Source organism: Odontesthes bonariensis, chromosome 11 (assembly GCF_027942865.1).
Source record: "Odontesthes bonariensis isolate fOdoBon6 chromosome 11, fOdoBon6.hap1, whole genome shotgun sequence".
NCBI lineage: Eukaryota > Metazoa > Chordata > Actinopteri > Atheriniformes > Atherinopsidae > Odontesthes > Odontesthes bonariensis.
In genome coordinates, this window is record NC_134516.1 from 24,252,402 (window position 1) to 24,280,234 (window position 27,833).

Genomic DNA, 27,833 nt, shown 5'->3' on the forward strand with positions numbered 1-27,833 from the left:
TGTCCTCATAATTACTTTCATAAAATCCAACAAAGACCAGACTTTATCAAGTTTATATTTAAACTGCAACCTGCAGGTTAACAATGTGAGTGACTTAAAGTGTGGGAACAAGTCCACAGAAGTTTTTCTTTTAATTATATGTCGACTATGTGCAAGTAGTCCCCACAGGCAGTGTCCTTGCTGTAGGGACGACCAGGTAAGACATCTGATTCTCACATATAGATGGAACATTTGATGTTGCATTAGGCCCAGTATTAATCAGACATGTTTGTTCATGTTCCAGACAGGATAGTGAATGCTTTTGTGCACAGTCCACTGTGTGGTTGTACAGCTCACGACTTAACTGAATATATTCCAACACCTGGCTCGCCTTCCTGCATCCAAATGTAGAACAAAATAGATGCTTGATCTGTAAAATCTGATGTAATGAACAGAATCCATGAGACTTGTTTGATTCATTCATTAATTTAATACATTTATTCTAACCCTCCCCGGGCTCTGGGGAGGATTCATCCATCAGACCTGCTGCCACTGATTTTCAGTCCACTTCTTGTGTCATTTAGCACAGCTCAGCCTTTTCTCCCCGTTTCCCCTCCTTAAGAACGGCTTCTTGGCAGCCACCGTTCCATGGATTCATTTCTGATGAGGCTTCATTGAACAGCTGAAGGTCCAGATGCATCCCTGGGAATCACCCATTTTCTGCAAAAATGCCATTTCATGCATGTTAAACTGTTATTTTATAGATGCAACAAAAGAAATGGGAACAGATGACAAATTCTTCCCATCCCTGAATTTTAGCTTGAGCAGCTACTGATGACGCAGTCCTTTTGGCCACCTGGTACCTGGCAATGATGACCTTCTGGCCACACAGCTCTGCAATTGAGGCTGAGAGGCGCCTTTCAGTTTCCATGACCCAACCTCAATGTATACATTTAATTAAAAAAAAAAAAAAAAAAACAAAACCCAAAACTCAGCTTTGTGTTTAAGATGTAATGAACAGGGTCCTCCACTAGATGTTTGCCCACACCACCTGATCCAACTTACTTCCAGGTACTGAGTAAGTGACAACATTGAGCCTATACATTTTGTTCCCAAGTCACTAGATGCAAGTAGCTGCCACATCTATTGATTTGTGTAGCACGAGCTTCAATACAAGTATTGAAAGTAACAGACCTTTGCAGCCACATAAGATAGTTATGAAGCCATCCTCGGTCATGGACTTGCAGAAACTACTGTCCAGGTTTCACATGGCCCCAGCATCTGATGGGTCTGCCCTTACCCAAAGACGCCTTCATTTAAACGCAGGATCCACCGCTGAAAGGTTAGTGGCTTCTTCTTCTTCCATCAGTTTGAACTTGAAATCATGCTGCATTCACTTGACCTAAAACTGGGAAGTTAAGAATCTTTCGCTCTTACTTTCTGCTTCATTATCAAAGATAAATTCCAGTTAACTTCAGGAGATTTTATATTAACTATATTAACTTCCTTTGATGTTTGATGAGTGGAAAATGTCATTTCTGTCTTTTGTTTTCTTTAATTAAATTTAGTCACATTGAACGCTAACTGCTAAGATATTTCAGGATGAGTTTTCTGGTGAATAAAATATTCACAATAAAACTCGGTAGCATTCCAACTTTATAACTTGTATTCTTATTCTTTTTATCAAAGCAAACTGTTCAAACACGGTTTATATGTCTGTTTAGTAGAATTTCCTCAGGGGACGTCCACCTTCAGACAGAAGTACGGTAGCCTGAGAGGGACAAATTTTACCTTGTTGAATCTTAATAAATACAATTAAACAGTTTTAAAAGACAGATCTTTAATCCTGCAGGGTCGAGCTGCCCTCAGATGTAGATTTGATCCGTGCACACAAACTCTGGTTCATGTCGCCATCATGGCTCCCAACAGTCGGAAGTCGGCTAATAAACCACAGCTTCCATATGAAGGCGGCTCACAGCTGCAGGCAATTGGTTTTACTTCCGTTTAGCCACATTTACAAGATTTTAAGCCTGATTTCCACATTCCAGACAAACAGCTGAAATCTGAGACGTTCAGCTTCAAACGGGCGAGTTTTAGCAGAAAACACCAGCAGAGAGTCTGTTGCAGCTCTGAAAGACCTCCGAAGGGGAAGTCTGAACTGGTGTTCAGGTCGTTTTTTACTGTCTGTAAAGAGTTAACCGTTTTGCTTAGCCACCGGGACGCCGTCCGATGTTTCCCTGGAAGAAGAAAAGCAGATGGAAGACTCTGTGGGCGACCTTTCCAGCAGAGGATGTGAAACATGGAAGTCTGCTTCACGTCCCCGACCAGGAAACCGGATCAGTGGTGCAGCTCTCATTGAGTTTTCCCAGTCGTAATCGAATGCAGCGTGACACGACTGGAACCAGGCGCCGCTCCGGCCGTCTCCGGCCTCCAGCAGGACGTTGGCTCAGGGGAAAACACGCCGCTCCTCCCCATGAACGCAACAGGAAAGCTAACATGAAACCACCAGCCAGCACAGGAAAACACGAGGCTCAGCGTCACTCCGAGCGTCTCTTTGCTCCAATAAAGTTTGTACAAACTGGTTTCCTCCTTCAGGACTGAGCCGGCTGCAGTTTGTGCTCCGAGGCCGACGGAGCCTCGATGATTTCTCCGGACACGAACAACTCCTGAAACACAAACGGCTTTCGGTCAGTCTGGATTTCCTTAAACATTTCAACCTTTTTCTCTCACAGCGGAGCTCCAAATGGGATCAATCAGAGTCAGTAAAAAGTCTGAACCCAAGAGAAACCAACCTCACATTAGTGTCTAACGTTTTTATGGCCTTAGAATGAACCACTTACTTCCCACACGTCAGGCCGGCCATCTTACCACCATAAAAAGCCACAAAGAAGAAGAGTCCTGTACAAGAATAAACCCTGATGTGGCTTTTCCCAGAAGCCCATTTTCTCCCAGACGGGTCAGTTAGCCTAAACTTAGGTGGATGGACTTTGGGATGGTTGCCATCTCCAACTTGGCTTGATAACCGAAAACATTAAACTTTTAAGAAAATAAGATGAACTTAATGTTGTTCCTCTGCGGTTTTGACTTTCACATCCAGGTTTAAGCAGGAGCTGATCTGGAACCGCTTTTCCTGCTAAAAGCTGTTTTTTTAACAACTGGAGCAGGGTGAGCAACCTGAGGATTCAGCAGCTACCTGATCATAGATGACTTTAACAATGAGCGAGCAGCTGGGACAGGTGGCCACCTCCTCCCCGTTCTCCAGGTCCTCCTTAAAAACACAAGCACAGCTCTCAGGTTAAGCTTTCTTTCAGCACTCATCAGCATCAACTCACCTGAGAGTTCTGCACGAGCACATCTTCATGATGCAACACTCATTTAAACCCATTTCATTCACAAACTAACAAACCATGCCCTGACTCTTCAACATCTATTTGCTTTCAGTGGAAATTATCAACTTAATTCGGCTTATTACTGTAAACTGACCATCAAAGGTAAAACAAGGACATTCTGAATCATTGTCGCCATGTTTAAAAGCAACTTTCTGGTAAAAACTATTAAAAAAATGTAAATATAATCAAAAAATACTCAATGATTCTGAGCAGAATTCACCAGAAGACGTTGGAAATTTATGGAAATGATAAAAACATTAACTGCTCAATGTTTAACTTCCCCAAAGGATGAGCAGAGTAATAATCAGAGATTTTTAAAGTGGACTTTGGTTTGAATACAGTCGGAGTTCGCCATTAGCTCCCAGCGGACTCACTTTAGTTATAGCGAAGCGGTCCCCGCAGGGACACGGGAAATAAAACGTCTCCGTCTCCTCATCGTACTCAAAGTCTTCGATCTCAACTTCATCGTGAAACACCGACATCTTTACCGGAGTCACGCGCGTCGCAAACGTCAAAGCAGCACCGGCGGCGCACGCTTACTTCTTCTTCTTCTTCTTCTTCTGTTTATTGGCGGGTTACAGAATTTCGTGTGTATACCGCCACCTACTGTACAGGAGTGTGTAAAGGAACTGGACAGACTATATCACTTTTTCATAATGAAGTGTGGATAAATAATAACTAAAATAAGAAAATAAATAACTAAAGCAAATAAACAGAATCAAATAAAATAAACAAACAAACCAAAACGTATATTAAATCATTTTAATTAAATCTGTTATCTTTAGGTAATGTATAAGAGCCTTAATTCTATTTCTCTGCATTCCTTGTTCCTCCAGTATGTTATGGATTCCTAATTCTTCTTCTTTTTCAAACCATTCCTTTGTACTTTGTAGTACAATGAAATAAAACATGATCTACATCTTCTTTAACCTTACAGTCAACACAATGGCCATCACTTTTCCCTATTATTTGTATTGTTGCATTAAGGCCTGTGTGCCCTAGTCTCAGACTAGTATACACTACCTCTTCTCTTCTGTTCACACCCACTGCTGTAACCCTTTTCCCCCCAACATGACTCTGAACTTTAAAATATTGTCTTCCATTGATATCAGCATCCCATTCTTCCTGCCATCTTTCCGTAGTCTTCTCTTTAATTATTGTTTTAGCTTCCCCTTTCCCCAATGGAATATGGAGAGCTATGTGATCTTGTTTAAGAGATTTTTTGGCTATTTTGTCAGCTACTTCGTTACCTTTAATCCCAATATGTGCTGGAACCCAATATAACTGGACTACAATTCCAAGGTTTCTAAGGTGTGCTAACAGATGTCTCATTTCTATAACCAGGTCTTCTCTTATTGAATTTCCTGACACAAGGCTTTGTAAGACTGCCATTGAATCAGTGCATATGACTGACTTAAGGGGTTTAACTTCCTCAATCCACCTCAAAGCAGTTATTATTCCTGTCATTTCAACTGAGTATACTGATAATAAATTACTCAATCTGTATCCATATGTTTGGTTGAATTCTTGTATATATATTCCTATGCCACAGTGTCCATTTTGTATATCTTTTGATCCATCTGTGTAAATGTGTATGTACCCATGATATGAAGAACTCAGATAGTTTTTACATACTATTGCAAAGCTTTGCTGATCTGGATGATCTTTCTTTTCCTCAAGTAGATTTATATTTGTTTCAGGAGCAGGAAGAATCCATGGCGGAACACTGCTCATAGCTAATGCAGGGCTGAACGTTAGATCTTTTAGTCCATACTGACCTGCAGGATCATCAATGTCCCATCCAAATCCCTTTGTTTTCTTGAGATACTCCCAGCAATCATGAAGTACTGTTGTTGCTGGATTGTTAACACTTCCCTGCAGTCTAACCCAATATACTATACAGCCATAGTCAATAGTAGATCTTATCAGGGATTTGTAAATATTCAACATAGATTGTCTATCTGCTCGCCAACTAAGACCAGAGACCATCCTCATTACATTTAACACCTTTTTGCATTTTGTTTCTATATACTCAATGTGATGTTTCCATGTAAGTTTACTATGAAACCATATTCCTAAGTATTTAAATGTCTCTCCTCTTTCAAGTGGTTGCTTGTATAGTATTACTTTATGATTTCCTGAAACTTTCTTTCTTGTAAAATATACAATTTGTGATTTTTGAACAGAGAATTTAAAACCCCAATCCACTCCCCATTGCTCTAGAGTGTTTATATCCTTCTGAATTTTACATGTAATATATGAAATATTACGCCCCCTTCTCCAAATGACAGCATCATCCGCATATAGTAACCCTTCATTCATCTCTCCCAGTTTTTCAAATATAACATTAATCATTATGTTAAATAAAATTGGGCTGATTACACTTCCTTGGGGTATTCCATTTTCCACTATGAATTCCTTTGATATTGCTTCTCCTACTCTAACCCTCAAGGTACGCTGGGACAGAAACTCCAGTATGTAGTTATACATTCTTCCTTTGATACCTATTTTTCTCAATTTGATTTGCAAACCTTCCCTCCACATAGTATCATAAGCTTTCTCGATATCTAGAAATGCAGCTACCATAACCTCTTTCATAACTAAAGTTTTTTCAATTTCATTAGTTAGTTTAACTAGTGCATCTGTTGTTGATTTCTGTTTCCTAAAACCAGTTTGATACTTATGGAGTGGGCATTTATATTCTAAATAATAATTCAAACGCGACACAATCATTTTTTTCCATCAGTTTCCCTAAATGTGAGGTAAGAGCTATAGGTCTATAGCTACTTGGGTTACTTGCATCTTTTCCAGGTTTAGGAAATGGGAGGATTGTTGAGCTCTTCCATGCGTTTGGCAATTTGCCCTTGTCCCAAACTTTGTTAACCAGTTTGAGAATGATTCCTAGAACTTCCTCAGGTAAATGCTTGAACATAGCATAGCATAGATAATCATTTCCTGGGGCACAATATGCAGTGTTATATAAAGCCATTTTTAATTCTGATATACTAAAATCATTGTCCAGTATAGACACATCTGTTTCCCTAGTCTCCAGAATGTCCTCATTAATTTCCAAGATTTCTTCTTTCCTTATCTTATATCGCTCTTCTAAGTGACTACCTTTATGAATGTCTGCAAGTGTTTTACCTAATAAATTGGCTTTATCTATGTCTGATATGGATTGACTTCCTCCTTCAATTAAAACTGGGATTTGTGAAGGCTTGTATCTTCCTGTCATCTTTTTAATCATCATCCATACTTGAGTCAGTGTGGTTTCCCTTCCTATCATTGTGCAAAAATGTCTCCAAGATTCTCTTTTTGCCTCTTTAATAGTTTTCCTAGCTATTGCCCTTTTCCTTTGATAATCTAAAGGGTTTCCATTGTTAATGTTTTGCGCAGTCTCTTGAAAGCTTTATTTTGATCCTTAACCACTTTAGTACACTCATCATCCCACCAAGGAACATTTGTTTGATTCTTTTTACATTCATTTTGTCTTGTATTTAATGCAAAATACATGTGATGGGGACAGATCGAACTTTAGAAAGAATAGTATTTGATGAGCATGTTACTCACTTCACTAATTGGAATGCTTTATCTTGCTGCAGAATATATAATAGAACTTACAGTGTTATTCATGTCATTAATATTTTGGTCTAGTTCTGGTATCTGGTTTATCATGTTTTCACAGGTTTCCTGAAATTCCTCCCATTTAGCTTTTCTGAAAACCCATTTATGATGTATGTAGTAAGGTTGAATCTTAAATACCATATCAATTTTACACCAAATTGGGAAATGATCACTTCCAATGTTTGTCTTTTGGTCAATTTCCCACTCACATCTACTGGCTAATCTTCTATCAACTAAAGTTAGATCGATACAAGAAGTCTCATTCTTATGCACATGGATTCTAGTTCCAGACCCATTATTTAAACAAACTAACACTCTATCATTGATCATTTCATCAACCACCGTACCATTCAAATCGGTATGCTCGCTACCCCATAGGCTATTGTGAGCATTGAAGTCTCCACACCAAATTTCTTTATGAGTTTTCTTTACAATACCCTTTAGAATGTCAATTGATAGGGCTTTACATGGATTGTAATAATTAATAATATTATATGCTTTCTTGGTCCCATTAAATATTTCTGTTACTATGCACTCATGTTCATTACCCATGTCAACTCGCCTGAATGGAATCCCTTCTTTAATGAATGTCATACATCCTCCTCCTCTATCCTTTCCTCTATCAAATCTGACACCATTGTATCCTTTTATGATAAAATCTAAATGTGGTTTCAACCAGGTCACTTGAACACAAATTATTTCAGGTTTCTCTTTTATATTCTGAATATACCTTTTAAATTCTTGGCCATTAGCTATTAAGCTTCTTGCATTCCAATGGAGAATAAAAAGCACTATAAATCGTTCAATTATTTTGAGACTTTTCATATTTCCGGTTTATCATTTCATGAATCTCATCCGCTTTAATACTAGATCCCAGAAAATCATTGGCAATATCTACTATTGACTTAATCCTGTCGCTTTTCTTAGTAAACTGCAGAGTTCTGTTCATCACTGTGCAAATGAATGCAATGAATTCACTTTTCTTCACTAGTAATGTTTCCTTTGATATTTTTGCTTTGCATTCACAGACTTCTGGAGTAGGACTATACCTGTTGGAATGTTGAAGATTCTCCTTTAAAGGGACTTGCTTCTCCACTCTTGTTCTCAGCATGTTATCATATTGACTCCATGTAGTTTGTTCTGGTGTGGCAGGGAGGGGATCAGATAGATCTTTCTTATCTTTCGCAATTTTCTTTATAGCATCAGCATAAGATACCTTGTGTGTAATCTTGATTTTCTGGCCTTCCTTAGCCTTCCTTTGTTTCTCACACCCTCCATATGCAGCACTATGTTGACCTCCACAGTTGCAACATTTTAAAACATCATCCTTCCCACATTTGCCATATTCATGTTCACCACCACATTTAGCACACCTTAGTTTTCCTCTGCATTGACCTGCTACATGCCCAAATCGTTGGCATGTAACGCATCTTAAAGGAGGTGGAATGTACTCTCGAACAATGAAGGACATGTAGCCCATTTGCACTTTAGTCTGCATGTCTTTCTGGAAATATAGCAATATGGACATGCTTTCAGTTTTTTCCTTCCCTTTCATCAGACGTTTAGCATCAATTATTGCATATTTTGTCAGATTGTCTTTTATCTCTTCCATGGATACTGAAGTTGGAATCCCTGTTATTACCCCTCTTGCTCTAGCTGCTGCTCCTGGAATGTGTGACTTTATCTTAAGTTTGTTAAGTGTTTTTTTCTTCAAAATGTTATTTCTTTGTTCCTCTGAATTGGCAAAAATCAAAAGCCTACCATTCCCCATGAACCTAGCATGATTTATCGTCCCTATTTCCTTCTCAATTGCCTTTGTGATGTGTATTGGATGTAGATCTGGTCCTCCCTCTTGTTCAAACACTACAACTACCTTCCACACTTCTTCAGTTGTTTCCTGGGATCTTCTAAGACGATGTTTATAATTTATTAATTACTCTACACTAGCACTGATGACGTGGAGGTGCGTCGCTTACTTAAAAAAATCCGGGTTACTAATTTTGAATTTTAGCCGAATGCATAAATAGGCAGCAGGTCTGTGGGCTGTCTGTGGTAGTAGCACGACGATGACGTCAGTTACACCCACTTTACGACAAAAAAATCAAAATTACAATAACCCGGATTTTTTTAAGTAAGCGACGCACCGCCACGTTATCAGTGCTAGTGTACAGTAATTAATAAATTATAAACAGCATAGTTTGTGCCTGTATAAGCTTGCCCATAGGAAACCGTTTCATGGCCGAATATCTCAAGAGAGCAGCCAGACGCCTCGCGAATATCTTCGGAACAGCTCCAAATGACCAACAACAAGCAGGGGTGAGTAGAACATCATGTTATAATGTGAAATCAAGGGCCCAATGTCAAAAAACCGATCTTATCCTTTAAGAACGGCGTCTTGACAGCCACCCTTCCATGGAGCCCATTTCTGATGAGGCTTTATTGAACAGCTGAAGGTCCAGATGCATCTCAGGGAATCACCTGTTTTCTGCAGAAATGCCATTTCATGCATGTCAAACTGTTAATTTATAGATGCAACCTTTCTCTCACACTCCCAGAGCTACAAGGCGGGGCGGTGGTACTGGCCTGCTCATTTCCAAGGACTGGAAATACTCTCTTTGTTCCCTCTTGCAATTCTCTCCCTCCTCCTTTGAATTTCATGCTGTCACTGTCTCTCACCCAGTCAAGCTCACCATCGCTGTAGTTTATCGCCCACCAGGCCCTATTGGGGACTTCCTGGAGGAGCTGGACACTCTTGTCTCTCACTTCCCTGATGATGGCTCTGGCCTCACCCTTCTCGGTGATTTCAACATCCAGACAGAGAAGCTTCACCCTCTTGTTTCTCTTCTCTCCTCCTTCGACCTAGCTCTCTCCCCATCTCCTCCTACCCACAAGGCTGGCAACACACTGGACCTTATCTTCACCAGACACTGTTCTAGCGCCAACCTCTCTGTCACTCCTCTTCATCTCTCTGACCACTACTTCATGTCCTACACCCTCTCCCTCTCCTCTCCTCCCTCCCGACCTCCCCCCACCCACTTGGTATCTTCTCGTCCCAATCTCCGCTCCCTCTCCCCCACTGACTTCTCCTCTTCTGTTCTCTCTGCTCTGCCTGCCCCTGAATCTTTTTCTCTTCTTTCCCCTGACACTTCTACTGATCTTCTTCTCTCCACCCTGTCCTCCTCTCTGGACAAACTCTGTCCCCTCACCTCCAGGCCTGCACGCTCAGCTCCACCTGCCCCATGGCTGTCGGACTCAGTGCGTACTGAGTAGAGGCGGAGCGTGAGGGCGGCCGAGCGCAAATGGAGGAAAAGTAAACTTCCTGAAGACCTTCTTGCCTTCCAGTCCTTGCTTTCCACTTTTTCCTCCTCTCTCTCTGCTGCAAAAACTGCCTTCTTCTGTAACAAAATTCAAACTTCTGCTTCCAACCCCAAAAATCTCTTCCAAACTTTCTCATCCCTCCTCCAACCCCTACCCCCCCTCCTCCTCCCTGACGATTTCGCCGACTTCTTTGACAAGAAGGTTAACGATATCCGATCTTCCTTCCCTCACCTCCCAGCTGTCCACACCACCCACACCTGTCGCCCTCCCACTCCTCCCTCTCTACCACCTTCTCCCTCACCTTCCCGCTTTGTGCAGGAATGCAGGTGATGCTTCCAATCAGCACACAAGATATCCACAAAACCCTGCAGAAACAGGGACATCTCATATGAAGTTCTGAGTACATTTAGAGACCAGTGGGGTCCAACCACCACCTCCCCTTAACATGCCCAGTCCTGTTGAGCTTAACTGCATATTCATAGTGTAATGCTGCCACCAAATGAGGGTCTGCTTGCCTCAGACATTTGCAGAGCGACAGTCTGGACATGCTTTAAGTGACCATGAGTTGACACGTGGTCTCAATGGGCTGATTTTCAGTTTAGCCGTCTGACAGAAGAAACAGAAAAATATGTGGATGAGAGCAGCTTTATTGGGAATTTGGCTGGAAATATTCACTCATTCTTTACTGTTTTTACTAAAAGATGCAGAAATATTAAACTCTGTAACATGTGTTCAGTGCACCAACCCATGCCAACTCAGTTAGCATACATACAGTTATAGGAATAGTTTACTGAATGTCCCATCTTGTAGACAGCCTCAGTGTTGCATTTCCAGTCCAGTCTGCTGTCCAGGTGAACCCTCAGGTATCTGTAATCCTCAACCACCTCTTCACCGAGGATGGAGACGCTGTTCAGCTGACTGCTGCTCCTCCTAAAATCCACAATCATCTCTTTTGTTTGTATTCAGATGAGGGGATAGTTTATTTTCCTATAGATGTGATAGTTTCATGTAGATGTGCTGAGGTGTGACAGGGAAGCTGTTGGTACATGGAGGATGTGAGGTCTGTAGCAGGAGGCAGCAGCATGCTGAGTTTGTCTGAACTCTTCCATCTGTCTGATCCCACATTATCCCAAAGCCTGTGAGCTTTTCCATTCCTGACCACACATCCCTCACACTGTTCTGCTGCAGATAGTTTCCCACCGACTTGCTCTCTTCCTTTTTTCTTCACACTCCTCCTTAACTCCCTGTTTCCCTCCATGAAGGCCTTCTTCTTTATGCTCAGTGGCTGCAACACAAGTTCACATCAACCAGGCGTTTGTTCAGAAAACAGCGTCACAGCTTTGGACTCAGGAAGTGTTTCAGATGTCAGCTGTCACTCAGACACATTCTCATAGGGCCTGGATAGCTCAGTTGGTAGAGCATCAGACTTTTAATCTGAGGGTCCAGGATTCAAGTCACTGTTCAGGTGTAGAAATGTAATTTACCACTTAACCTGTACTTCCCTCTATGCCTGCACTCTGTTTCTACACTGCCACCTCTGACAGAGCCTGGCTGATGCTTTCCCTTCTATGTAGCTTTGCTGTTAGCCACATCGTTATATCCTCATTTGTAAGTTATATAAACTATAGAATAATTCTATATAAACTATAGAAATCACCTTAAATACGCCAGCTGCAGAGTGTTGATCACATTCACTGAAACTACAACAGGTTAAGAGCATTTATCATGAATAGTTCTGCTTTATATCAGGGCTTCTTTTCACTTAGATTTCACTATTTGGACAATCTGTAATGAATGAACACCCAGAAGAGAACACAAGACATTACAGAGATAAATCAACGCTGGTGCAGTTTAAACAACAAGGGCATTGTTTGCTTCATTTAAGTGGCAATAAAACAAAGCACTTCATCAGAAAAATCAGTGTCAGAAATATATTTTGTAAAGGCCTCAAGAGACATAGATGTTGGAGGAAGTTGCGTAAACTGTGATGATGTCACAAGTTCTGTCGCAGTGGTGCTTCCAGCTTCTCTGGAGTTTGGTGTGTTCCACATAAGGAGCAGTATTCTTTAGTATTTCAGCTTTAGACTGACAACATTTGTTGCTCAGTTTTCCTCTGAGCCACAGAGATGCTCAGCTTTCATTGTGTCCAATAACTGCAGCTTCTAAAGTGGATTTCATAGCACTGCTGCATCTCTGACAGTTATCAGATCATTTGGGTGGAAACACATACATCACAACCCTCTGAATCTGCTTTCAGTCCCACCTGAACAGTCTCTCACAGTTTCAGACACAAAATGTGTCTTTTAGTTTGATTCTCAGCTGATATCTCCAACAACTGTAGAGGGACTCATATCATTTCACCAGCTGGTGTGATAAACTTACAGAAACACCTCAGGAGCAGCACCTGGGACCTTTGGGAGAAAAGGGGATTCTCTCCATGCTGATAGAGCTGGTGATAAATGAGTTTATGGATCCTACATATTACAGAGTAAAACAATAATAAAGGTGCTTTCTGAGCCTTGACATTTTTTTCTTTTATTAGAAAAATGTTCCAAATTTGAATCCCATGGAGGGAGCTAATGAAGCAAAGATTGATGCATAAAAGCATTAAAAACCTTTCCTGTAAGTTCTCTGTTCAAGTTTTATTTAGGTTCAGCTGCATGTTTCTCTTTATGGAATCTTTAAGCCCTCATAGATCAGTCTGATCCCAACAGAAGTCTGGCAGGTTTACTTGGTTGCTGTAGTTCACTAAAGCAGGACTCTGAGCAGGGCCCTCCGCTAACAGGCTCCTCTCCTTTAGAGCCAGTGGCAGGGTTGGGTTTGGGAGGTGACGCTGCTCTGTGCTTTAAACAGCAGGCTTTAATCCACCAAACTTCAGTTGGTTTATGATCTACTTTTCAGAGGATTTGTAAATGACTAAATAAATAACACCAGCAGACAGGGTAAACACAATAGTTTACAGATAAACATGTGTTTGATCTTATGTGAGGCAGCCTTTCCCTGTAAGACTGAGCCAGAAAAACAACAGCCAGCACATGCAGAGAATTACATTCTCCATCACATCTCCCTCCTTTTGATCACATATGTTCATATTAATTAACGTTTTTATGTCCTGCCGGCGGGACGTTGCATACTTCAGGGCAAATCTGGGGTTTTCCTCAGCCCACCTTTATATGTACCTAAATATGTTATATACTGTTGGAAAGCTAAGGGTCTTGCGATTCCAATGATGTATGGCAATCCAAGATACAATCAGAACTGTGGACACAATAAACACTTACGTAAAACCAGTCGCAAATACAAAAAAGTGTCAAAGTCACCTATAAAGCCTTACAGCAGAGGTCTTCAACAGGGGGTCCGCGACCCCCAGGGGGTCCGCGGAGGTACTGCAGGGGGGTCGCGAAATCTTTGGTTGATTAGACGATTTAAAAAAACAAAAAAAATTAAAAATTAAAAATTTCAAACAGTTTTTTCTCACAAATTGTGTGCAAACGTGTGCCATCCACAGATGCTTTGAGGATTCATTGTCCCATCTACATGCATGTTTAAAGTTAAAATCTGTGGATTATTTGAATAGCTCAGTGTTGTATGCAAGATGTTTGTTTATAAATGGCAGTGGCACGGCCACCCTGTACCTTGCACATGTTTAAAATAAAAACATGAATATATTAACCTGTGTATTATTTGAATAGCTTAGTATTGAATGTACAATAACAGAGTAGCTATGTTTATACACGGCACTAGGCCCCGTTAAATATAAAACACAATTGTATGCCATATAAATAGTAGGGGGGTCCCTGCTCCAACTCTCCATCAGTTTGGGGGTTCCTGGCCTGAAAAACGTTGAAGACCCCTGCCTTACAGTATTCTAAGAGAAGATACAACTCCAACAACAACGGTCCTGATACGTTGGCAAGAGTCCAGTAAAAGTAAAATAGGTAGTCTACAATAAGTCTTTCACCCACAACGACACAACTGCCTTTTGAAATGTAATCATTTGTGTGCAGGACATTTTTTGATACGATTTTTCCTTTTTTGTTTTTCCAACTGCCCTTTTAGGTACATGGGGGGAGTTGACCTATCAGATGGCCTGATAAGATACTTGAAGGTCTTGCACAAAATACAGAAGTAGACTTTCTTGTTCCACTTCATGGACATTGCTTTTGTGAATGCATCTTGCACAAAGAACATGGCAGAAGCAGAGGTGAGGTTCCTTTGCACCAGAAGGCATTCAGGGAGACCTTAGCAGACATCCTAATTCTCCCGGAACTTCCGGGAGTCTCCCTGATATTGATAGTTAATCACGGATGCCCGCGAGTCGGATCAAATATCCCGGATTTTAGACTATGTGAGGGAGTGTTTTTTTTTTTTTTTTTCAATGCTCTAACTCTGACTATTTCACAGTTTGTACGTTCATTTTGATGTTATGCAGTGTGACAGGAGGAGAACCTCCACCGTACTGTACCCTAACCATTTGACGTGTTATGTGAACGGAGGAAAATTACACTCAGAAAGTATAAAATAGGCATAAATGAGACTTTAAAAGCTGTGTGCTATTTATACACACTTTCATTAAGTGGACCAGTGAAAAGGATTTAGTAGAAAGCTGATAATAAGCTGTTTTATATGCTAAGTCTTATTAAGCTCTGAAGCATCACAGGCACTGCTGGGATTTGAACCCAGGATCTCCTGTTTACTAGACAGGCACTTTGACCAACTAAGCCACAGCGCCACATGGTTCATAAAACTGATGAAAGAATAAAGAGCCTGAACTGGATCCACCTCAGGAAGTGGTTTTTGTGATTTATTTCCGATATTCATGTGATCTCTGCATAAATCAGGGCTTGATGTTATTCAATTTATCTCCATATGTGAAAATATTGGATATAGTCCAAGTTCAATCTTCTGTAACTCAAGAATAGTTAAAGCCATGAGATGAAGTGCCTCCAAGTACAGACTGCTTTGGAAGTCCAGCACTCCTGAAGCACTGCTGTAAACAGTTATGGCACCATGTTGACGTACATAATAACACCTTAAGGCTCTGCTGGGATTTGAACCCAGGATCTCCTGTTTACTAGACAGGCACTTTGACCAACTAAGCCACAACGCCACATGGTTCATATAACTGATGAAAGCATAAAGCAAACATTTTGCTTGTTGTTTTTAAGTACTTAAAATCAAAATTACTTTTTAAGATAGTAAGTAAGCATTGTTTCTAAGTGCTTGTTAAAATGACTATTTAAGATAGTAATTAAGTGTTTTTTAGGCGATGTGAAAACCGTTTGCTGTGACTTTCAAATCTGCTTCAAAAACTGGACGTGTTTCTTCAGATAAACTCCTGACCAGCTGTGAAAAAGCAGTGAAAATGTCTGGCCTGTATAAACTTTGTGATGTCATACAAGATCAGAGATGACATCGATTGTGATGTCACTACAGTGATGACATCACAGCTTTGTGAAGGCTTCTGTTCTGTCTCTTCTGGTCTGTGGTTCCAACCACAGATTCTGGATGGAAGTGAAGTCCGGATTCCAGAATGTTGATTTGTGTTCTCTGTTAATCTCTGGACGACTTCAGCTGATTACTTCCTGTCACTGTCACGTTGGAAGCTCCACTTCTGCCAGTTTTTCAGCAGCCAGTATCATGTTTTCCACCAGCAGTGTTTCCCAAGACAGAATAATGTCAGTTTGTTTAAATGTTGCCAAAATAAACTATTACAATTACAACAAATGTCATCTCAGGGCACTTCAGCAATAAAGTCCAATTCAGGCCAATTTGAGTTTAATTCATTGTAATTATAATCCAATTAATTCAATTCAGAATGAATCCAATTAATTCATACAGAGCAATTCAAATACTATTTCCTCGCTAAGGAAACCAACAGATGGCACCGAACTTGCACTATCTCTAATTAGATAGAACTTTTTAATAGTTCTAAGATCATATCTTTCTGGCTTTATTTGCATTTTACAAAGAGTTCCGAGTAATTATGAAAGTGGGGTTTTAATGAGTAATAAAATCTGACAGGTAACCAGGGAAGGAAGTCCTTTAATCCTGGAAATATTCTCCAGGTGATAGTTGGCTGACTTCCTAACTGACCTGATCTGGCTGCTGAAGTTCAGCTCTGAGTCCATAATAACAGCCAGATTCCTGCTTGCTTTGTGCTTTTTAACATCACAGCCTGAAGCTGAGCTCAGGTTTTTAACAGCTGACAATGACCTCTGTTTTATCTTTGTTTAGCTGCAGGAAGTTCTGGATCATCCGGTTGGTTATTTGTTGGAGGCTCTTTGCTGGGCCAGTTATTCCTCTGTGCCAGCAGCTGAGCACCAGTTCTGCCAAAACTAACAGGAAACATCATCCTGCACCGCTGGATTATCAACAAGTAACACTGACCAAGTCAGGAGATTAAAAAGGATGCAGAGGACAGTCAACCATCTCCTAAACACGGGACTTGTGTTTGACACCAGTCTTTGAACTGCTGTGAGACCGTTGTTTCCTTCATTCGTTTTTCAACTTTTTTTCCAAAACTACTTGGTCGAAAGGTGTAAAACATTAAAAGTACTGGGTTAAAGTTAGAAAAGCATCATGTTTAGGAAATAAAATACACTTTTGGGGGAAAAACTTGGCCAATAAGACCAGGAGCTCCTGACCTGTCTCACACATTTCAGTAAGACCTCGGGAAATTGTACCAAAAAGGGCAAAACATGTCTCCTTTAAAGGACCAATAAGAGCTACATCTCAGACTCTACAGGCCTCAGTTAACTTGTTAAATGTGTCAGTGGGTCGGTGTGAAAACTCAACATCTAGGATGTTATTTCCAGCTTCTACGTTTAACTGAAATAGAAAATCTGAGAATTACGACAATTTGGGTAGAGCTATTTTACGACAGTAAAATATTTGGCAGTGACTAAGTGCCTTTAGCACAGACAGGAGGGTGGAGGCGAGAGGAGACAATGAGGCTGATACCAGAGCAACCAGATGAGCCTCCAGCGTCCACCTGTCCTGACAGTCCAGACGTGTGCAACTGGCGGATCTCGGTCCGGATCCGGACCCAAACGCAATGCCATCCGGACCGAGACCAAAGCGGTCTTTAATAAATATATATTTTAAAAATTTTTTTTTTTTTATTATTATTATTATTATATTTTCCAAGTGTTTCAGGCGTAATTATTTGTCATGCAATTTCTAGTTGTAGATAGAACACCAGAGAGGTAGACCGGTTGTGCGCTGTGCCTATCATTTTCACACGGTCCAAACCAAGGTTGTTAACATGAGGCCGCATGCACGTTTTTTCTATCTGTCGGTCAGTGAGTGATTTGTGAGTTATCAGTTAGTTTTCAGCAGCAAACAGAATTAAACATGGCATGCTCAAAACTGGAAAAGAAACGAAAGGTGGATTCAGAAAACCGAGAGTTTAAGGCGGAGCGGACAGACAAATATGCAAACCAATGTGTCTAATCTGCAATGAGACGGTCGCAGTCATCAAAAGTGGAAACGTGAAGCGGCACTATGACACCAAGCATGGGCACTTCGAACAGAGCTATCCCCAAAACAGCGAGGTGAGAACCAGAAAAATAAATCAAATGCAAGAATCATATCAAGCGTCACGAACTGTGATAGTCAGGTCAGCAACCCAGCAAGAGCGCACGACTGAAGCTTCACTACGAGTGGCATGGGTCTTAGGCAAGCACAAAAAACTATTCTCTGACGCCGAAGTTGTGAAAGAATGCATGAACGAGATAGCGACCGAGGGAACCAGGTTTAAAGATGACATCACCCAAAAAATAAGCCAAATATCCCTCTCTCATAACACTGCAGCGAGACGAACCGAAATGCTCGCCGATGATTTATTGCTCCAAATGAAGACTGCGGTGAAAAATGCAAATTGCATTGCATTGGCTTTGGACGAATCCACTGACAACACGGATAATGCCCAACTAATGGTGTTTGTCAGATTTTTTGATGCTGAAAAGGGGGACTTCGTTGAAGATGTCTTGGGTCTCAAAGCCCTTCTTGGCCATACAAGAGGCAGTGACATTTATGATGCAGTGATGCAGATGTTGCAAGACCAAGGCATAGACCTGAAGCATGTTGTTTCAATTGCTACTGATGGAGCCCCAAGTATGACTGGGAGAGAGAGGGGATTAGTCTCCCTCTTAAAGGCACATCACCCTGACCTCATAGCATACCACTGTGTCATTCATCAGATGGTTTTGTGTGCCAGCCTGGGAAAGGAGTTTTCAGAAATCATGACAACAGTGATGAAGCTCATCAACTTTTTGAGGGTGTGCTCTGCTTTGCAGCATCGCCTGCTACGCTCATTCCTCACAGAGGTGGATGCAGAATTTGATGATTTACTTCTCCCCAATAATGTCAGGTGGCTTAGTAAGGGGAAGGTGTTGGAGCGTTTTTGGGCCCTGCGGAAGGAGTTAGAAACATTTCTACTGAATCAGACCAGTCCCAAAGCAAAACCATTTTTGGAATTTCTCCAAAACAATGAAAAAATGGAAATTGCTGCCTTTCTGACAGACATCACTTCCCACCTCAATGATTTGAATTTGAAGCTCCAGGGCAAAAATAACACAGTGTGCAACCTCATGTCAGCCATCCGTGCTTTTCAAAGGAAGCTGGAAATCTACAAAATCGACCTACAGGAGGGGAACCTGCTCCACTTCCCCAATCTGAAAAGCCAAGCTTCAGAGCCACACCACTGCAATTATGTGGAATTTGTGGACACGTTGATTGCAAATTTTGAAACCCGGTTTGGAGATTTCCCTCTGGGAAAACAGGTCTTGCTGTGTGTTGAAAACCCATTCCTGGTGAAAAATGTGACAGAATTCTTTAATTCAAAAACAGTCTTGGTGTCATTGTCATCGTTACATTAGCTTTGGGTTTTTCCTGACTTGAAATTAAAATGAAAACGCACAGAGATGACATTACAACATGTAGAATTTACTAAGTACATATTGAACAACACTTATTCAACAATCCAATATCAACAACCCACATAGATTTTTACACTCGGGCACTCATTTCAATGTGTACAAAAGGTATGGTCTCAGGTCAGTTGTAAGCCTTCATTAGTGACCATTATCACTTCAGGTTTTGTATAGATTTGCAAAGATGAACACCACCACAACCAAACAAGACTGTGCTTGTATAGCTGTGTAAACCTGATTGAATCGTTACCTCTAGTTCTGAAAAGTTTGTACTTTTCAGGGTGCTGAAAATCTACAAATCTAAAGTATCTACAGGACAACTGTCCTAAATGTTATCTACACACAGTACATAGTTACTACTATAAATATCTGCGAGAGAGAGAGAGAGAGAGAGAGAGAGAGAGAGAGAGAGAGAGAGAGAGAGAGAGAGAGAGAGAGAGAGATCTATCTATCTAGCTATTACTTCTGGCTACTGCTAGCTAGTTAGCGATAGCACCGGAAGGAGTGGATCACACACTCGAGAGAGCGGAAGTAGAACGGGAGTAGAGTCTTGCACAGAGCGAATTATGCACAGAGCGAATTGGCTAACAGACGAGCCTGGGACGCAGTGCACGTGAGCAACATGTTTAGTGACAGCAAGTGGACAGTGACAACGGTGAGTTCATACACTAAGAGTGACTTTAGTTTTCTCTTCTGACCATCATGCAGCTATTCATTTAGTCATAGAGAGAAGTTAGTTGCATAGTTGAGCATCTAGTGCTAACTAATAGGCTACTAGACGAGCCTGGTGCTCGCGGCGGCTGCGTGGGCCGGAGGACAGAGGGCAGCCGCGGCTGTCCTCCTCTGTTCTCCTGGCCTCCGGCTCACAGACACTCTGCGGAGCACCAGGCTCGGCCCCGTGGCTCACGCTCCTCGGCGGCTCCGTCACGAGCCGTCGATGGGCTACCGACGGAGAGGCTCCATTATTGATTCAGGGTTGCTAAAAGTTAACCTGGAAAGAAGCACAAGTTCCTTAGACCATTTGATTAAACAAAACAAAGGCCAGACGTGTCGTTGATCACATGAACTTCTGCACAGATTGATCTCTGAAGAGACAACTCCTTCCTCTGACCCATTTCGAAGACTGACCATTTCTAACAAACAAAAAAAAAAGCTTTTTCTTGATCGCCATAACTTATGTCTGTCTCAGGAGTTGAAGTCCTTCATGAAGATGATGAGTTGTAACCGTTGAATGTCAAAGGTGAACGCACCTGTATGTGGTTGTCGTGGCCGAGAGGTTAAGGCGATGGATTAGAAATCCATTGGGGTCTCCCCGCGCAGGTTCGAGTCCTGCCGACAACGATAACATTATTGACTCAGGGTTGCTAAAAGTTAACTAAGAAAGAATCATGCATGGGTTCGAATCCCATTCTCGTCAAGTTGTGTGCTGGTGTGTTGTTTGTAATTCTGATTCCACTTGTTACAAAAGGGTTTTCAAACGATGCTTCTGTCGCAATATTTTTATTTGCTTGCACTAGGTTCATTTGGGCGATTGAATCTATCATGAAGAATTTTGAGTCTGACTTGAGGCTAATGTGAAAGAGCTGTCTTTCTCTCAGTTTGCACCCACCTTTGCTACGTGCAGCTGTTAATCATTTCCTCCACAGAGCACAAGAGAAAGACGACTGGAGAATGCGGGCGTCGATCCCGCTACCTCTCACATGCAAAGCAAGCGCTCTACCATTTGAGCTAATTCCCCTTCGATAGATGTATTCTTAGCGCTTCCAAATTAACGAACCATTTCTGACCAAACGATCCATTCCTTGATGCATCAAAAGGAATAGATCTCACAACTGAAGCTTGTTGGTTTTTCTCAGAGTGTTTTTCAGTGGTTGAATGTATCAAGTCTATCGAGTCTTGCGTTGGATCAGTGAGACATGGAAAATCCGTAGTGTTTCATGGTTTTGCAAATTCTTTTTTCTTTCCGTTTTAAAACATTAGTTGGTTTGTCTTTATAAGATGATCATTAAGGCCTCTCACCAGAAGAGCACCTAAAAAATTTCTGAGGAGTGCGGACATCAATCCCTCCACATTTTGCCTGGAAAGCAAGCCCTTTATAATTTGACATAGTTTGTCTTCCATATTTGGATATATTCTGAAGAGATTGTAATAACCCCAACCTTAAATTTGACTTATCCTAAGTGCAATTGCTTTTGTTTCGCCCAATTTTAAATCAAACAACCTCAAACATCCCTACATGGTACCACATTTAGATAATAATGATTCTATTTTTGTGAAAGGAGGATGAATTCATATCCTCTGCACGCAAGGCCATTGTATCTAATGAGGCTCCAATTTTGAGATCAAAATTATACCAGCTGTAGTTTAAGACGGAAATTTTTATGGTCAAACTTATAAGAGAGAGGACGAGGTGGCCGAGAGGTTAAGGCGATGGACTGCATAATTTATATATACATAAATTATGATAGGCTACAAAAAAGTGATCACAGCCAAATATGACAAAAGATTAGGCTAGCCTTTCATTTCTGACAGCTGAACATTGCACATCTACTAACCTTAAAACAAAATAAACGAGAGCAACAACCGTCTTTTTTTTTTTTCTTAAAAGATGTTTTATATTATTTTCATATAATTTGCTGATGGCAATTATAGAATGTGAGTGCTTGTGTTATATTGAAAGCGAGGCTGGGTGTGTCTATGAATATAGACAACAGTGAGGTTTTTTTTAGGTGCTGTACAAGCAAATCATAGCGTCTCTGTACAATGACAGAGACCTTTCGGTAACACTTCACAATACTGACTGTGTATTAGAGCAGGGGTCTTCAACGTTTTTCAGGCCAGGGACCCCCAAACTGATGGAGAGTTGGAGCAGGGACCCCCTACTATTTATATGGGATACAATTGTGTTTTATATTTAACGGGGCCTAGTGCCGTGTATAAACATAGCTACTCTGTTATTGTACATTCAATACTAAGCTACTCAAATAATACACAGGTTAATATAGTCATGTTTTTATTTTAAACATGTGCAAGGTACAGGGTGGCCGTGCCACTGCCATTTATAAAAAAACATCTTGCATACAACACTGAGCTATTCAAATAATCCACAGATTTTAACTTTAAACATGCATGTAGATGGGACAATGAATCCTCAAAGCATCTGTGGATGGCACACGTTTGCACACAATTTGTGAGAAAAAACTGTTTGAAATTTTTTATTTATTTATTTTTTTGTTTTTTTAAATCGTCTAATCAACCAAAGATTTCGCGACCCCCCCTGCAGTACCTCCGCGGACCCCCTGGGGGTCGCGGACCCCCTGTTGAAGACCTCTGTATTAGAGTGTACATTCCGTTCACTTATTTCCTACTTTGCCCGGACTTCCAGTGTAGCCTAACTCCTGGCCAATTCCCACCTTCTCCAGTCTTACAGCATAACTCGCCGCGACACTTACCATGTAATACGCGAAACTACCCCAACTTTTGCTCTTTGCTCATGGCGGTTGTGTATGTATACATGTCAGCGGACAAGCTTCACCCTTATTCCAGGCATTTATTATGTTTGTCTTAAAGCCTTGTATGATTGGAAATAAGAATATGTTGAGAAATGGACAAAACAAAGTGTCCCTGACATAAAATAACAGAGTTCCACTGATTTTTCTTATTCATGTTGTTCCTTCATTTAGCTAATACTACTACTGCTTTGATTACCCACTGAAGCCTCTTCCTGTCTGCCTCAGTGCAGGTCCCAGCGGGCTCTCAATACAAGGTCTTCAGCAGTTTGGTGTCTAGATTGTTCAATCTGGACAACGTGGTGGTCCTCCTCACTGTTGGGCCCATGTCAGGATTGCTGGAGATTACAGTAAAATACACCCTGACATAGCCTACAGTTAAGAGTGAACATGTCAGACCCTGTAATGTGACCTTGCATTTTGCTCCTTTGGAGCCAAAATGTTGCAGGTGTGCGGACAAAGTGGAGTACCATTTTAATGGTTTGAATGTGTTAAAACAAAATAACTCATGTCTATGTGGCATGTGTTTAACTAATAGAACTAGCACTTGAACCCAAACACACAACTCAGGAACCAAAGGAGTACCCAGTAAACAAAATAGTACAAACAACAACAAACACTTTTTTCAAAACACATTCTCAACAGAACTATATAAAAGGCACACACACTGGTAGCAATTCAAACATTCCCTTTCATAACTATAACTAACTTAACTAACTAACTAACAGAATAACCACAAAAAGAAACCATTAACAATTATGAACCAAAAAAGAAAATATTTTCAGTTAACTAATCACGTCATCATGTGATTGGCTGTTGCAGAATCAAATGTCTTCAGGCTGCTCTGATTGGCTGTCGCAGGATCAAAGGTCTTCAGGCTGTTCTGATTGGCTGTCGCAGGATCAAACATCTTCAGGCTGCTCTGATTGGCTGTCGCAGGATCAAAGGTCTTCAGGCTGCTCTGATTGGCTGTCGCAGGATCAAACATCTTCAGGCTGCTCTGATTGGCTGTCGCAGGATCAAAGGTCTTCAGGCTGCTCTGATAGGCTGTCGCAGGATCAAAGGTCTTCAGGCTGATCTGATTGGCTGTCGCAAAATGAAAGGGCTTCAGGTTGCTCTGATTGACTGTCGCAGGAGCAAACATCTTCAGGCTGCTCTGATTGGCTGTCGCAGGATCAAAGGTCTTCAGGCTGCTCTGATTGGCTGTCGCAGGATCAAACATCTTCAGACTGCTCTGATTGGCTGTCGCAGGATTAAAGGTCTTCAGGCTGCTCTGATTGGCTGTCGCAGGATCTAACGTCTTCAGGCTGCCCTGATTGGCTGTCGCAGGATCAAAGGTCTTCAGGCTGATCTGATTGGCTGTCGCAGGATCAAAGGTCTTCAGGCTACTCTGATTGGCTGTCGCAGGATCAAAGGTCTTCAGGCTGCCCTTATTGGCTGTCACAGGATCAAAGGTCTTCAGGCTACTCTGATTGGCTGTCGGGTCCGGATACCAAAGTATAATCCGTTTTTCTGTCAAAACGAAAAAATGAAAAAACGGAAATAGGTGTCCTTTTTCCATTTTTCGTTTTAAACAAAAAAGCAATTCAAACATTCCCTTTCATAACTATAACTATAACTAACTTAACTAACTAACTAACAGAATAACCACAAAAAGAAACCATTAACAATTATGAACCAAAAAAGAAAATATTTTCAGTTAACTAATCACGTCATCATGTGATTGGCTGTTGCAGAATCAAACGTCTTCAGGCTGCTCTGATTGGCTGTCGCAGGATCGAACGTCTTCAGGCTGCTCTGATTGGCTGTCGCAGGATCAAAGGTCTTCAGGCTGCTCTGATTTGCTGTCGCAGGATCAAACATCTTCAGGCTGCTCTGATTGGCTGTCGCAGGATCAAAGGTCTTCAGGCTGCTCTGATTGGCTGTCGCAGGATCAAACATCTTCAGGCTCCTCTGATTGGCTGTCGCAGGATCAAAGGTCTTCAGGCTGCTCTGATTGGCTGTCGCAGGATCTAACGTCTTCAGGCTGCTCTGATTGGCTGTCGCAGGATCAAAGGTCTTCAGGCTGATCTGATTGGCTGTCGCAGGATCAAAGGTCTTCAGGCTACTCTGATTGGCTGTCGGGTCCGGGTACCAAAGTATAATCCGTTTTTCTGTCAAAACGAAAAAATGAGATGCATCATGAGGTTACTACTCATATTCAAACTACCCAAGATGCAACGTAACGTGACGTCGCTGATCGGTCTCACTTAGCATGTAGCAGTAGCATCAACAGATCCCTGATCAGGGTTTTGTGAGTCCGGGACTGCCGAGCTGTAGCTTCAGCTTCAGACATTCAGGCAGGTTTACTCTGCAAAGATTCCCTTTCTTTCCTTCAGCTGCTTTGATGTTTTAAATCATCAGGCTTTTTCTCTTAACGATTCCCTGTTATATTTTGGTGGGATAGCAGCACACCCACTATGCGCTTGGTAATCACAAAGAGTGACGCCACACTTGTGCTGACAGAGGAAGTGTGCTTATGGAAGATGAGCCAGATGCAGACAGATGTTTTCTACCTGTGGACACGTAATCAGAACCAGAATTTATTGCCAAGTAGGTTTGCACTTACAAGGAATCTGACTTGGTGTCGTTGGTGCAGACGATATAGATATATATACAGAATCTATCTATCTATCTATCTATCTATCTATCTATCTATCTATCTATCTATCTATCTATCTATCTATCTATCTATCTATCTATCTATCTATCTAGATCTATATAAAAGGTTGGACCTCCCAAAACCTGCTCTCCAGTCATCGACCCACACAAACCCCTGATCAAGGATCTGTTGATGCTACTGCTACATGCTAAGTCATGGACAGAAACTGCGACATTTTTCAGTAAAACTGACCAACATGAATAACGGATTCATTCTCTGGAAAATCAATAACGGAGTGAAATAATGTTTTCAGTTCCACAATTGTGTGATGACAACAGCACAGAAATCTTATGACATCACAAAAGCAATATTCACAAGATGGAATGTCATAGATGACATCACAGCGATGTCATCAGTGACATCAATGTGATGTTATCATAGATGACATCACTGTGATGTTATCATAGATGACATCACAAAATGATATCTCCAGAGTTTATAAATAGAACCCCCTCCTCAAGATGTATACTAGCTTGCCTGCTTGCTTGCCCGCTTGTTCGCCCGCTTAGTTGTAGCTTGCTCGCACGCTTGAGCTTGCCCGCTTGCTCGCCCGCTTGCTCGCCCGCTTGCTCGCCCGCATGGTCGCCCGCTTGAGCTCGCCCGCTTGGTTGCCCGCTTGCTCGCCCGCTTGTTCGCCTGCTTGAGCTCGCACGCTTTGCCGCTTGTTCGCCCGCTTGCTCGCTCGCTCGCTCACTACTTGTTAGTAATTTGTCCTAACAAGTAGACGTTACGTGATCGAGATTCATGCTGCACAATCTTTCCAACAGTCATGGTATCTCTTTTGTTAGTAACAGTTAGTAAGATGGCGCCAGTGTGTGAGGCGCTCTGTCAGCCGTTCCGACTTTTGTGTGTTTTTATACTGTTTGTACTATGTGTTACACATCATGTTGACTGCCTGACGGTGTATAGTCGGCAAACGTTGCTTGAACTGAGAATTTCCGCCAAAGATTGGCGCAATTCAGATCGCGATGGCCATCAAAATCTGCCTCCTTTCCATTCCATTAAAAAGCAGGCAGCATAAAGTTAAACCAGAGCCCTGGTTGAATGAAACAACTCGCAATGCGAGACAGGTGTGTCGCAGAGCTGAGCGCAAGTGGAATAAGGATAAACTGGAAGTGTCTCTGCAAATATTGGGTGACTGTTGGCGTCGATATCAGTCCTCTGTGAAAGAGGCCAAAAGAAAATATTTCTCTGATCTTATTGCTTCAAATTCCCACAAACCTCTTGTGTTTTTTAAAGTTTTAAATTCTGAGTTTTCTGAGTGTTTTATTTGACATTTTGTACTGGATGTTCGTTGATACTACTCCGCCACCGCTAAGAAAATAGTGCGAGCGTGAACGAGCTGCCAAATAAAACACGACAGAAGCAACTTTTCGCAACGAAATTTGATTTGGATTACCAGTGCACACCAGTAACCACTCCGGTGAGTTGATTATTTTGAAAACGGACGTTTATGGCAAACAGTCAAGACAGCCCCTCAGGCATCGCCAACATTACAGGCACGACTACAGGAGAAGACAAACTCAGAAATGGACATGAAGAAACCATTGAAGGACCGAAAGGATCCTTCTGCTGAAGGACTGGCAGATACTTCTGACCAAAAGGATCCTTTTCTCTCTATCTCCTCAGCATTAAAGTTGGGAACCTGCGCACCCTGGTAGGTTTAAAGGCATCAAAGTGGACAGAGTTTTTTGGCATGGGACCTTCCCCTGAAGGCTGTTGGCGGTCCCTGTACAAACCTCCTGTTGACAAACGGACAGGAGACATCCAGTGGAGGATCGTACATGGGGCCATAGCTACAAACAGGTATCTGGTGCACCTCGATCCTGGCACAGGGGATGGCTGTCCGTTCTGCCCTCGGTCAGAGACAGTCTACCACCTCTTTGTCCAATGTCCCAGACTGGAGGCGCTGTTCAGACAGCTGCAGAGGTGGTTTCAGGGGTTAAGTGAGGGTTTCTCCTCCAGCCTGTTCATCTTTGGGCCACATTATTGTGCAAGGAGGAAGGCTGTACTTCAGTTGATTAAAGGGATAATCCGGAGTACAATATATTTTAGATCCATTTAGGGGATGTTGGGAGTACATATGTTGAGTTGACATCAAAATCATGTCATTCGGATGTGTTCTGAGAATTTCGATTTGACCGTTTTTAGCCAAAAGTCGTTAGCCTGGAAGTGAGAGAGGCATATCATGTCACCGCTACAAAACGCTATTTTTATACCTCTTCTACAGCTCCAAACAACATAACACTTACGTGGTAGTGAGTAGAGGGTCCCTAAAGCCAAACCGAAGTGTCCCAAGGTCTTCATGTGGTCGGATAGAGAGTCCAGAATGAATTTAATCAAGCCAGTACCTTTCCGGAAATGTTGCTGCTGCAGC

The 27,833-nt window shown here is 41.7% G+C and overlaps 1 protein-coding gene and 4 non-coding genes across 5 annotated transcripts; 2 read left to right on the forward strand and 3 right to left on the reverse strand.

Moving 5' to 3' along the window:
* Window positions 1-469: 469 nt before the first annotated feature.
* LOC142391878 (diphthamide biosynthesis protein 3-like) lies at window positions 470-3,924 on the reverse strand. Its single transcript, XM_075478067.1, has 3 exons — window positions 3,743-3,924; window positions 3,173-3,247; window positions 470-2,645 (listed from the first exon to the last, which is right to left on the reverse strand). Exons 1-3 carry the CDS (start codon window positions 3,848-3,850, stop codon window positions 2,571-2,573), a joined length of 258 nt encoding a protein of 85 aa, XP_075334182.1. The 5' UTR covers window positions 3,851-3,924; the 3' UTR covers window positions 470-2,570.
* Window positions 3,925-11,705: 7,781 nt separating this feature from the next.
* On the forward strand, window positions 11,706-11,778 carry trnak-uuu (transfer RNA lysine (anticodon UUU)). The gene has a single exon. It is a non-coding gene; the product is annotated as a tRNA-Lys (tRNA).
* Window positions 11,779-14,968: 3,190 nt separating this feature from the next.
* Window positions 14,969-15,042, reverse strand: trnat-agu (transfer RNA threonine (anticodon AGU)). Its single transcript has one exon. It is a non-coding gene; the product is annotated as a tRNA-Thr (tRNA).
* Window positions 15,043-15,346: 304 nt separating this feature from the next.
* Window positions 15,347-15,420, reverse strand: trnat-agu (transfer RNA threonine (anticodon AGU)). Its single transcript has one exon. It is a non-coding gene; the product is annotated as a tRNA-Thr (tRNA).
* A 5,085-nt stretch (window positions 15,421-20,505) lies between these two features.
* Window positions 20,506-20,587, forward strand: trnas-aga (transfer RNA serine (anticodon AGA)). The gene has a single exon. It is a non-coding gene; the product is annotated as a tRNA-Ser (tRNA).
* Window positions 20,588-27,833: the final 7,246 nt, after the last annotated feature.

Bases quoted from the DNA above. Each gene is read 5' to 3' on its own strand.
- LOC142391878 (XM_075478067.1), bottom strand. From the start codon at position 3,850: ATGTCGGTGTTTCACGATGAAGTTGAGATCGAAGACTTTGAGTACGAT. The intron at 3,248-3,742 runs GTGAGTCCGCTG...TGTGTTTTTAAG, and splicing joins ACCGCTTCGCTATAACTAAA to GAGGACCTGGAGAACGGGGA. The intron at 2,646-3,172 runs GTAGCTGCTGAA...TTTGTGTTTCAG, and splicing joins TTAAAGTCATCTATGATCAG to GAGTTGTTCGTGTCCGGAGA.